This window comes from Nannospalax galili, unplaced genomic scaffold (assembly GCF_000622305.1).
Source record: "Nannospalax galili isolate Female #2095 unplaced genomic scaffold, S.galili_v1.0 scaffold1436, whole genome shotgun sequence".
NCBI lineage: Eukaryota > Metazoa > Chordata > Mammalia > Rodentia > Spalacidae > Nannospalax > Nannospalax galili.
In genome coordinates, this window is record NW_008338997.1 from 294,770 (window position 1) to 306,954 (window position 12,185).

Sequence of the window (12,185 nt, forward strand, 5' to 3'; positions counted from 1 at the left end):
CCAGCCTGGTCTACATAGTGAGTTCCAGGACAGCTGGGGCTACAGGGAGACCCTGTCTCAAAAAGACCAAAAATAAAGTTAGTTTTTATTTTTATGTGTATGGTTGTATTGCTTGCATGTAAGTAGGTGCATCTGTGTCCTTCTATGCCCGTGGAGGTCAGAAGAGGGCACTGGATTCCCTAAAACTGGAGTTATAGACTGTTGTTGGCTGCCATGTGGGTGCTGGGAATCAAACCTGGGTCCTCTACAAGAGCAGCAGTGCTCTTAACTCCTGAGCCAGCTCTCCAGCTCCAACATCTACTTTTAAAAAAAAATACATTTATTTTTAATGTATGCGTATATTGCCTGCGTGTCGTGCAATGCCCTCAGAGGTCAGAAGAGGCTGTCGGATATCCTGGAACTGGAGTTACTGACAGTCGTTAGCTGCCATGTGGGTGCTGAGATTCAAACCCGGGTCTTCTGCAAGAACAACCAGTGTTCTTAAGCACTGAGCCATCTCTCCAGCCCCCAACATCTACTTTTTAAGTACCAGGCCAACCACAGTAATTGGATAGTCACACCTAGTTTCCCAGTGAGTGACTTCCCCAGGGTCACTTGGGCTGGGAGGGTGGGGTGGACTTGGACTTGAAGTGTGTCAGATAAGGCGAGTGCCCACCAAATCATCCCCAGATTCCACACACGGAGATTGAGGGTATCCAGCTATCTCACTGTACACTGGTTACTCCCAGGGGCTAGGGGCGGTGACGGGTGGAGTGAGGACAGTGAGTGGAATTTAGAGGGGCCCCTCCGCTAAGGCCCCTCTCCCTACAAGATTCCTGGGTAAGAGTGAAGAGAATCAGCAGGTGGGAATATTCAGAGAAGGGGCGCAGGGTCTCCCCAAAGCGCGCCTCTCCAGTAGCCTGGATAGACCAGGAGGGTTTCCTGTTCTGTCTCTCCGCCTTCGAAGTTGGGGGATGAGGAGGACCCCGCCCCGGGCGGAGAGGGGGCGGGGCCTGCAGGGTCCCCAGCTTAATGGCAAACATCTGCTGATCCCCCACACCGGCCCAGCAGCCAGGCTCAGGCCTGGATGCCTTCCGTTCGCCTGAGGGGCTTGGCCCGTCCAAGGAGGCCGGGGGACACAGCACGAGGGGGGACAAGAGGCAGGGAGGGTAACAGAGCAAGAGGACAGGGTCCGAGAGATGGGCGAGAAGTGGCAAGGTGAAGGGATGGAGGAAGACGGGGGACAAGGGAAGCAGGGCCGAGGTCAGAGATGGGAAGGGGGGAGACCCAAGTGCTCCAAAGTTTGCAGTTCGGAAAGTTTGTGTGCAGAGAGGGTCAGACTCAGGAGGGACTGGTCGAGAAGAATTTATAATCTGTGGCTGGAGGTGAGGAAAAACCCAGACCGAACCCCTAAAAATATCAGGACCCCCCTCAACCCAGTCCCAGGACCCACTCGCCTGTAGTGCTCCAGCCTCCGCCGTCCCGGGCGTCCTCAGCGCTCCGCCCCAGCCACCACCCTGCTCGGCCTTGCCGGCCCGGCTGGTAACCACGCCCCTGACCACGCCCCTCACACAAAGCCACGCCCCTCCAGCCTCCCGGGCGCCTCTCCAGCCAGGCTCGGCAGGGCTAATTGCAGTGGGGTTGGTGGGGTGCAAGCGATCTCACCTGGTGTGCGTGCACGTCCAGGGGCTGGTATCCACCTCTGGCCAGCAGGCCCTGGGACACAGTCCGCCACTACTTCACGCTTGGTCTCCGGCTCTTCGCAGCTGTGCCGCTGCAGGGGGGTGGAGCTGGCCTGGGGCCCAGCTTGGGGCGGGCATGGTGGTGGTTGTGGTGACGGCGGGAGGTCACCCTTCCCCCGCTGGCCGCTCAGGGTTGGAAGCTGCCCAGCTGCAGGCCGGGTGCACCATGGCATGACTGTCCAATGGTGCTGTGCAAATGTAGACGTTGAACAGCCAGCCACCCCTACCCATCACCTGAGCGAAGCCTCAGTTTCCCCATCAGGAAAATGGGGCTAATCCTGTAGCCTACCTAATACGTGTATACACACACACACACACACACACACACACACACACACACACAAGCCTAACAGAAGTCCCATAAAAACAGGGCTTAATTTACTTCGTTGATTTTGTAGTTCTGGGTGGCCCTAGGGCCTTGTGAATGCTAACCTGTCTCTAAGGCACACCCTCAGCCCACAGGTGAGCTGCTTTTATTTGCATAGAAGTTTCTGGACGCCAGTCCCCAGTGGTAGTAAAAGTCAGTAATCCCAGTTCTCAAGAGATGTGGAGGCAGAAGGATCAGGTGTTCAAAGTCATCCTTGGCTACAGAGTAAGTTTGAGGTCAGTCTGGGCTACATGAAACAGTCTCAAAAAAAAAAAAAAAAAAAAAAAAAAAAAAAAAGCCAAGGATGGTGCTCATTCATTCCCAGCACTTGGGAGGCAGAGGCAGGCAGATCTCTGAGTTCAAGGCCAACATGGTCTACATAGCTAGCTCTAAGCTAGCCAAGGCTGAATAGTGACTCCCTGTCTCAAAACAAGAAAAACCTTTCTGAAAGGCATTTAACATTCAGCCTGGGGTTTCATGATTTCTACAGGAGCCTGGGGGAATGCCTCAGTGGATCAAGTACTTGCTGATCAAACATGAAGACACACAGCACTGAGGTAAACACTGGGCACAGCAGTGCATCTGTAACCCACAGTGTTGGGATAATGGAGACAGGAGAATCTTCTGGGGTTCAGTCAGCCTAGCCAAGTCAGTGAACTCTAGGTTCAATGAGATTCAGTCTCTAAAAATAAGGTGGAATGGTGGTGAGAGGGCTCAGCAAGTAAAGGTACTTGCTGCCTTTCCATTCTCAAGACCCAAATGGTGGGAGGAAAGAACCAAGTTTCCCGTGTTTTCCCCTGAGCTCCACCTGCCTGTTGTGGCATACACACACAAATAAATAAATGTGATTAAAAAAAAAACAACTTGGGAGGCAGAGGCAGGCGGATCTCTGTGAGTTCAAGGCCAGCCTGGTCTACATAGTGAGTTCCAGGGCAGTTGGGGCTACTTGGAGACCCTGTCTCAATAAAAAAAAAAAACAAAATAAAACAAAACAAAGAAAGGTGGAGAGACTGAGGAAGATACCCAGTGAGGACCTTTGGCCTCCCAGGTACCTCTGCACACATACACAAACAGATTAAGGAGATGGAGAGCTGGCTTGACAGTTCCAGATCTGCACCCTCTTCTGACCTTCCTGAGCATTGCACACATGCGGTGCACTTACATACAAGCGGGCAAAACATTCATACATATGAAATGCAAATAAAAATAAAAAATTTTAAAAATAGTATTTATTTCTCTTTTTGAGACAGGGTCTCCCTGTAGCCACAGCTGTCCAGTCTGGCCTCAAACTCACAAAGATCCGCCTGCCTCTGCCTCCCAAGTGCTGGGATTAAAGGTGTGCGCCACCACACCTGGTCTGAAATAGTACTCTTTCTAGTGGACATGTTGCATATTTGTGTGCTATTTTCCACAGCAGAATGTCAGCTGCCCCAGAGCCGGAATGGTATCTGTTATCACCAGGGTACATAGTAGGCTCGCTTTATCTATCATCTATCTATCTATCTATCTATCTATCTATCTATCTATCTATCATCTATCTATCTATCTATCTATCTATCTATCTATCTATCTATCTATCTATCATCTATCTTCAATTAATTTACTTATTTACTGTTGTCTTGAAACATGGTGTTCCCGTAGCCCCAGCTGGCCTGGAACTTGCTATGTAGCCCAGGATGGCTTTGATCTCTGCCTGCCTCTGCCACCTGTGATTAAAGGTTCTGTGCTTTGGGCTGGAAAGGTCACAGGACACACACACAGAGCCCAGTCCCCAGAGACCACATCACACTAGTTCAATATAAAAATCATTTTAAATTAAAAACATTAGAATACATCAGTGCAGACAGACAGAGTGACAGAGGGCCTAGCCCCAAGGACACTGTGGTCCCTCATTGACAAAGGGGCAAGAGGACTGACCCCCTGCAAGGCAGACGGAGAGGTCTCAGTGCTGACTCTTAGCTGTAGCTTCAGCCCTGTGGGTCAGAGGTCAGCCTTCTGGAAGCTTGTTCTTCTCTTCAGGGAGTTCCTGGGAGAGGGAGGGTAGGTTAGCAGGCCCACAGGGCCCCAATTCCATGGTCTTGCCAACCTACTTCATCTTATCCTCCTCCTCTTCAAAGAATCATTATAAAATCTCTCCTCTCATATCCCAATCCAATCAGAGGATTTTTAAAAAATATTTTATTATTTTTATTTTTTAATGTATGAGTGTATTGCCTGCATGTATGTGAGTGCACCCATGTTGTGCAGTGCTGTGGAGGTCAGAAGAGGGCTTCGGATTCCCCTGGAACTGGAGTTAAGGGACAGTTCGTAGCTGCCATGTGGGTGCTGGGAATTGAACCTGGGTCCTCTGCAAGAGCAGTCAGTGCTCTTAACCGCTGAGCCATCTCTCCAGCCCCGAGGATTATTTTTTTAATTATTGTTTTTTTTGAGACAGAGTCTCCCTATAGTCTCCTGCTGATCTGGAACTCACTATGTAGACCAGGCTGTCTTCGTTTTTACAGGAATCTACCTGCCTCCCAAGTGCTGGGATTAAAGGCATGCCCTACCATACCTGGCTATTTTATTTTTTAAATAAATTACATTTGAGCCAGGTATGGTGACACACATCTTTAATCCCAGCACTCGGGAGGCAGAGGCAGGCAGATCTCTGTGAATTTGAGGCCAGCCTGGTCTACACAGTGAGTTCCAGGCCAGCTAGGGCTACAGGGAGACCCTGTCTCAAAGAGACCCCTCCCCCCCCAAAATTCTCTTAAAAAAGAATAAACAGAGGGCAGAGATGGCTCAGGGGGTAAAAGAGCTTGCTGCCAGGTCTGAGGACTTGAGTTTAATCCCAGGGCCTCACAGTGGAAGGAAAAAACTGAATTGTCCTCTGACCTCCACACAGGCACCATAACACACCATGTGCCCCCCACCCCCATGGGCACATAAAATAAATTAAATAATTTAAAAAAGAGATTAAGTCAGATGACTCAGACTAGGCTGCCCAGCACCTGCCTGCCTTTTTTTTTCTTTGTTTTTTTGAGACAGGGTTTCCTTATGTAGGCCCAGCTAGCCTGGAACTCACTATGTAGACCAGGCTGGCTTCTATCTCACAGAGGTCTGCCTGGGATTAAAGGTGTTTACCACCATTCCCCGCTCTGCTTGCTTTTCTGGAAGTGGACAACATAACCAGGTTTGTGCAAAGGTGAGACTGCAGGCGCACGTTACCATGTACTGTGTGCTCAAACCCACCCTCTGTCTTGCCCTCTCCAGTCCCATGTTGGGCACCTGAGGCTGGCAGAGCTTGGTGCCAGCAGCTGGGGCAGGCGCTGGGTGAGCAGGGGCTGCAGGGCCTCTCGCAAACGGCAGTAGTGGCGTTCTAGTTCCCGATGGTAGTCCTTCTGGTCTGGCCCAATCAAGGCCTTGTTCTTCCTCAGTGCGTCCTCACACCTGTGAGGTCAGGGAGACACTGCTGAGGGCTCAGCAGAGAGAGCAGAACCAGGGCAAGGGAGTGTCAGAGGGTGGAGGGCAGCAGGTAGAGCAGGCAGAGGTTCACAGAAGGCTGCAAGGTTAATAGGGAGTCAAGATGACAGAGTCAAGGTGAGAGTCAGGAGTCAGGATGACAGGGAATCTGGCTGGAAGGTTCTAATGGCCGTACTTCTTGCAGAAATCCTTGAAACAGAGTCGCAGTTTGTTGTGGTGTCGGAAGAGCTTGGGGTCTTCTGGGATGTCTGCCAGAAATACCTGGGCTACCTCCAAGGGACCCTACATGGTGAGAGGTATTCAGAGGATACCTGAATGGTACCTGGAGAACCTTGGTAGCAAGCACCCCCCAGTCCCTTAGCAATGCTAGCCATGCCTGGTTCACGGTAGGCCCCACAGAGCCTTGTAGAACCATTTGCAGCATCTTGGCATCCGGAGGGTCCTGCTCAGTGGCAAACGCCAGCTCCCGGGTCTTCTTCTGCATGTCCTCAATGGCTACCTCCACTGGTGTCAGTACTGTCTGCAGGGTGAGGGGGTAGGGATGGGGTTAGGGTGGAGGTGGGAGGGGGCTGGTGGGTGCACACATGTGTACCTGGCTAGGGCATGGAGATTTCCTATTATGAGCCAGCCCTGCTTAGCCTCTTACTTCCCTCCTCTCCCTGGGTCTGAGGTTCCTGTATCACTCCTCCCCAGGCCTGGTGTACCCCCACCTCCTGACTCCTCTAGTTTTAGGCTGGGGTCTCACCTCCTCACGGTGGCACACATGGATGCGTGTCTTGATGTATGGAAAGGCATGATCTGTGGTGAGCAGGGTCTTGCGTTTGTGTTGTTCCGCCAGCTCCCCATGTGCCCGCCCATCAGGAGTGAAAGGTGTGCAAAAGAGGAAGGTCCGCAGCCCATAGTTGCGGTCAAAGTAGGTCACCCGGTCCTTGAGCTCGTAAGTGTCAAAGTATGGCTCTACATAGGTGATCTGGATGTAGGCCTAGGATGCAGAGTCACATGTGTGGGTCTCCTGGCCTTGATATACTTACCTGGCATCTCTGTCCAAAGAGGCTCTGGGGACCCCCTGGGGCTTGAGGGCTTTGATTCATGGACCCCAGATCTCCCTATATCTGGCTGTCCAAGAATCCCCTGAGAAACAGGACTTGAGTTCCACTGTCCAGGAACTAATATTTGAAAGTCCTTCACTATAGGCTCTTGGGCAGATGACCTACTTTCTGTGGGTCCAGCCTGGACTTGTCTACTGGGTTAGAATCTTTGATGATCTCCACTGCATCCTCTCCGAACCTCTCTGTGTAGAACTCCTGGGGAAACAACCAACTCAGAGATGCATGTGGACAGACCCCACTATAACCCATAGGGAAGTGTGGTGGCTGGCCCCACCCCCTCAAGTGCTGGGACATGCCTCCAGCCGGTGTGAAATCTCTGCCAGTTTCGTGATGGATGGTTCCTTGTACACAAACTCCTGCTCATCCAGGTCCCCAAAACGCAGGCCGTAGAAACCCACTCGGAAATATGTCCCAAAAACGCGCTGGGCTGAGAAGGGGGTGGTATTGGCTGGGAGTCATCTCTGCAGGTGTCCCTAACCCCTCCCCCCACAGATAATCTCCTGGTCCCACAGGGTGGCATGGGGAGCAAGATGGGCTGGGGAAGAGATGGCCATGGAGTGTGAGGGGGGACCCTCAAGAATCTCAGGAGGCTAGTGTGAGGACCTCAAAAACAGAGTTAGACTAACATGTCAGAGGACCCAGGGAATGTCAGAGTTACAGACCCAGACTACAGCCAAAGGCTTATATTTGTTTTTGTGTGTGTATGCTTTCCGGATGGAACCCAGAGCCTCCCACATGCTAGGAAAGCACACAACCACTGAGCCATGCCCACAGCCCCTCTCTTGGGGATTCCAGGCATGGACACTTACCTCTGAGCCATGCCCAGCCCTCACTGGGGCATTCTAGTTTGAACCTCTATGGCTGCGCTAAGTCTCCAGCCATTTTACTTTTATTTTGAGAGAGGCTTTTTGATCCTCCTGTCTCAGCCTCCTGTTCATCAAGGCTTCCCCTTGATCGTCCATCCTTCCTTCCTCCCTCCCTCCCTCCCTTCCTTCCTTCCTGGCCTTGAACTTTTGATCCTCCTGTCTCAGCCTCCTATTCACCAAGGCTTCCCCTTGGTCAACCTCCCTTCCTCCCTCCCTCCGTCCTTCCCTCCCTCCTTCCCTTCCTTTCCCCTCCCTCCCTCCCTCCCTCCCTTCCTTCCTTCCTTCCTGGCCTTGAACTTTTGATCCTCCTGTCTCAGCCTCCTGTTCACCAAGGCTTCCCCTTGGTGGTCCTCCCTTCATCCCCTTCCTATTTTTGGATCCCCCTTGATCTTAAGTTTCTGTTGCCTCAGCTAGTCTATCACCTGGATCCCAGTACCAAATTAGGGGCTGTGTTGCTCATACCCATGGAACTGGGGACATGCCAGGTTCCTCAGTGCTTGAGTGACTGAAGAATGCTCTGGGCTGCCTCTGACCCTGGATGTGGCTCTAGTTCTGTTGTTTTAGAACATTCTTCTCTTTCCTTATCCCTAAGTTTGGAAGGAGGACCTCCACTTCACCCAGGGAAACCATCCCCCACCCCACAGGAAAGGAGGTGGGGGTCATTCCAAATGCACTCACCAAGGCAGATCCAGACAGGGTGGAGCAGACATGGTGGGGCCAGAGACAGGGGTAGGGGTGGACAGAGAGACACAGTCATGGGAGAGGTCAGAGCCACCTCCCCGTCCCCCAACCCCTGGATCCTAGTTATACCACCTTAAGAGAAGTGCCCTATGGGGGAGAGAGAGATAGCAAGGATGCTGGGAGGGAGGGGACATGCCCCCCCACTGCCCCCCCCCAGCCTGCCAGGGCTATGGGTTCCTGCCATCTTTGGCCAGAAAATTCACCCTCAACTGAGAGATGCCTAAAAATAGAAAGGATGAGGACGGATTGGGGGGAGGAGTTCATCTTAAACAGAGATGAACAGAGGTCCTGGGGGGAAGCTGGGAGCTGGGGAGGCAGAGAAAGAGACTGAGATGGAGAGATGCAGTCATGGGAAAGAGGGAGAGGGAGAGGGCTGAGTAAGGGGAAGAGACAGGGGCCCCCCGTCTCCCTTTATCCTCCATCCCCTGTCACTGGTGGAGACCAAGCCAGCCCTGTGGGTGTCTCTGGAGAGTTCCCAGCTGGGTGACTCACAAGCTGCCTTTGAGATCTGGGGCAGGAGGAGGGGGGTGTTGGGGGAGAAATAGGGGGCTGTGCGTCATCACCCACTGAGCAAGGGCCCCTGTGGCGGGTGGCCATGCTCCTCTAGCGCCCCCTTCTGGTGGTCCCAGACCACTGCTGACCAGGGATCCTGAGGTCCCAGAGGCAGGTGGGCATGGAAGGTGCCTGGACTCACCTCCCAGCCAGAGCTCTGTGGGAAAAGACAGACAAGATTAGCAGAGCCAGGGGTCAGGAAGAGGGACCTGGGCTCTAGGGCAAAGAAGAGGAGGAGGTCTTCAGAGGGGCCTGGTGAGGTGCCTAGGGGGAGGGGAGAGGTCTAGAAGGGGCCTAAAGCAGTCTAGGAAGGGTCTAGGAGGGACTGGGCAGGAGTAGCCTGGGAGGGCAAAGTATGGGGGAGGGAGGGGATGTCTGGGAGAAACAGGGTGGGAGAGGCAGAAGGTAGGGATGTGGAGGGGCCTGGGAAGGATAGGGGCTTGGTCTGAGGGGGGCAGAGGGAGTGGGAGGGGCTTGGAAGGGCTCTAGAGATATGTGATGACACCGGGATGTGGGAGGAACATTGGGTGGGGATGTGGGAGGAACACTGGGTGGGGATGTGGGAGGAACATTGGGTGGGGATGTGGGAGGGGCCTAGGAATGAAAGAATGGGGAGTGTGGGGGGTGGGGGTATGTGTGGCTGGGATAAGGTCAGGGGTAGGGTGTGTAGGAAGGGCCTGGGAGGGACAGAGGGTGGAGACTGGGTGGGGCCATAGACAGGATATGGGAGGGGGTAAAGGGTGGGTCTGAGGGCATGTGGGCATGGATTCGGAGAGGTTGAGCTAGAGGTCTCAGAGGGGACAGATATGGGAGGGGTCAGTGGGGGGGTCTGTGAGGGACCTAAGAGTGCACCTGCTGCATGATCTTGCTGAAGGCCTCCTGCAGTTTTCCATGCACCGCAGCCAGCTTCTTGTAGTCTCTGTGGGCTTCCAGGATGGGGATGAGGTTTTTGTAGACCTCATTCACTGCCTCATACAGTCCACCCTGGGGAAAGGGAGGGGTGAGGTAAGCATCCTTAGACCCTCTATGCTGCTGGAAACCCAGGCTTATTTTCTCCTCTCTTCCTATTCCTTGCCCATTACTGCCTCCAGGAAGCCCACCCTGACCACTTCAGTGCCAAAAGGGACCAGCATTCCTGCTCTACCTGTGGTCTTCAATTCTCCTCACAAGCATTTTTGAGCTGTGGTATCTCTACAGTTATTCCTTGTGGGAAGAGACTAGAGTTTTTGTTTTGTAATGCTGAGGGTGAGGTCAAGGACTTTAAACATCCTGGCAAGCGTTCTGCGGCTCAACTAACCCAATCCTGAAATGAATTGTTTGCTTTTTTTTTTTGTCTTTTAGAGACAGGGTCTCCCTGTAGCCCCAGCAGACCTGGAACTCGCTATATAGACCAGGTTGGCCTTGAACTCACAGATTCTCCTGCCTTCCAAGAGCTGGGATTAAAGGTGCCATCACGCCTGGCTCCAATTTGCTTTAAAAAAAAAATTTTTTTTCTGGGGGCTGAAAAGATGGCTCAGTGGTTAAGAGCACTGGCTGTTCTTGCAGAGGACCCAGGCTTAGTTCCCAGCACCCACATGGCAGCTAACAACTGTCTGTAACTCCTCTTCTGGCCTCCTTGGGCATTTCATGACATGGGTGCATGTACATACATGCAGGCAATACACTCATACACAAAAAATAAAAATAAATAAAAACAATAAATAATAAATTTTCTGTGAGGGTTCTAGGAATTGCATTTATCATTAGGCTTGTGTATTTGTTTTGTTGGATTAAAAAATTTTTTCGGGACTGGAGAGATGGCACAGCAGTTAAGAGCACTGACTGCTCTTGCAGAGGACCCGGGTTTGATTCCCAGCACCCACATGGTGGCTACGAACTGTCCTTAACTCCAGTTCCAGGGGAATCTGAAGCCCTCTTCTGACCTCTGTGGCATTGCATGACACAGGTGCACTCACGTACATGCAGGCAATACACTCATACACATAAAATAAAAGTAATAAATTAATATTAAAAAAATTTTTTTTCTTTGGTCTTTGAGACAGAGTCTCCCTGTAGCCCCAGCTGGCCTAGAACTCACTATGTAGACCAGGCTGGCCTTGAACTCAGCGAGATCCACCTTTGCCCCTGCCTCTCAAATACTTGGATAAAAGCCCTGCACCACCATGCCCAGCAGCTCCATTATTTTCATCTACCATGTGGGTTTTAGGATTCAAACCCATGTCCTCAGCAAGAGTAGCCAGTGCTCTTAACCACTGAGCCATCTCTCCAGCCCCTTGGATTTTTTTTAAAGATAAGATTTCATGTAACCCAGGCTGCCCTTAAACTCACTCTGTAACCAAGAATGACCGTGAACTGATCATCTTGCTCAGCAGTAGAGCCCCTGCCTAGCATCTCAAAGGTAGAGTGGCAGCCTAGAATTCCCCAGTGAGGGGCTTGGGACACAGCTCAGAGGGCGAAACCCTGCCAAGAATCTGTAAGCCCGTACCACATACATCCAGATCATATCCCCACAGAAGACCTTGATCTTGACTGTGTTCCAGATTTAACTATTATTTCCCAATGAGGAGAAAAATGACCAAAGAGGTAATATGACTTAACGGCACAGCCTTTCTACCCAGGCCAACAACCTGTTGGAGCAAGGGTCTTAGAATTTCAGTAAGTCACGTTCAGAAGTGAGCAGTAGTTTTCACAGTAAGAAGCAAATAGGGGCTAGAGGGGTGGCTCAGCGGTTAAGAACACTGACTGTTCTTGCAGAAGACCCAGGTTCGAATCCCAGCACCCACATGGCAGCTGTCTGTAACTCCAGTCCCAGGGGATCCGACAGCCTCTTCTGTCCTCCGAGGGCGTTACATGACATGGGTGCACATGCAGGCAATACATGCATATACATAAAATAAAAACAATAAAATATTTTTTTAAAAAAGAAGCAAATAGGTGGAAAATCTCTTTAGGACAGTGGGAAGTTTGAGGTGCAGGCATCAGTACATGACTGTCACCCAAGGACAGGAAAGGAAGGCAAGGGATAAGGAATTTAAGGCCAGCCAAAGCTACACAGGCAGTAGGGGACTTTGTCTTCAGAAACCACAAACAGTCATGTGTGGTGGTGTATGCCTTTAATCCCAGCACTCGGGAGGCAGAGACAGGTGGCTCTCTGTGAGATCAAGGCCAGCCTGGTCTACATAGTGAGTGCCAGGCCTAGCAATGCTATGTGGTGAAACTTTGCCTTAAAAACAAAAAAAATAAAACAAAAAACCAACCAAACAAGAAATGGTTGGTGAGACGGCTTAGTGGGTAAATGTCCTGCTATAAAAGCATGAGCCCTGAGTTTGGGCCCTACAACCCATGTAAAGCAGGGCGTAGTATAACA

The 12,185-nt window shown here is 51.7% G+C and overlaps 2 protein-coding genes across 15 annotated transcripts in view; both read right to left on the minus strand.

Annotated features, from left to right (window-relative positions):
- The window catches only part of Kank2 (KN motif and ankyrin repeat domains 2), a 42,774-nt gene that overhangs the window by 27,744 nt on the left and 2,845 nt on the right, over positions 1-12,185 (minus strand). For 3 of the 4 annotated variants that reach the window (XM_017798301.2, XM_029563776.1, XM_029563774.1), the window contains exon 1: positions 1,645-1,777. The exons of the other annotated variant lie outside the window; for it this stretch is intronic. The gene's annotated coding sequence lies outside the window, so the exon portion shown is untranslated. Of the gene's footprint in view, positions 1-1,644; positions 1,778-12,185 lie in introns of those variants that run through there. 4 annotated transcript variants of the gene reach the window in all.
- The window catches only part of Dock6 (dedicator of cytokinesis 6), a 69,574-nt gene continuing 61,269 nt past the window's right edge, over positions 3,881-12,185 (minus strand). For 7 of the 11 annotated variants that reach the window (XM_029563767.1, XM_029563765.1, XM_029563764.1 and 4 more), the window contains 10 exons: positions 9,671-9,802; positions 8,961-8,975; positions 8,339-8,353; positions 6,956-7,081; positions 6,765-6,854; positions 6,296-6,532; positions 5,927-6,070; positions 5,726-5,832; positions 5,356-5,517; positions 3,881-4,114 (listed from right to left, as the gene is read on the minus strand). In XM_029563767.1, coding sequence (XP_029419627.1) covers positions 4,069-4,114; positions 5,356-5,517; positions 5,726-5,832; positions 5,927-6,070; positions 6,296-6,532; positions 6,765-6,854; positions 6,956-7,081; positions 8,339-8,353; positions 8,961-8,975; positions 9,671-9,802 — 1,074 coding nt within the window. In that variant the 3' untranslated portion in view covers positions 3,881-4,068. Of the gene's footprint in view, positions 4,115-5,355; positions 5,518-5,725; positions 5,833-5,926; positions 6,071-6,295; positions 6,533-6,764; positions 6,855-6,955; positions 7,087-7,987; positions 8,113-8,338; positions 8,354-8,960; positions 8,976-9,670; positions 9,803-12,185 lie in introns of those variants that run through there. The other 4 variants (XM_008833564.3, XM_008833566.3, XM_029563770.1 and 1 more) reach the window with 3 other exon arrangements.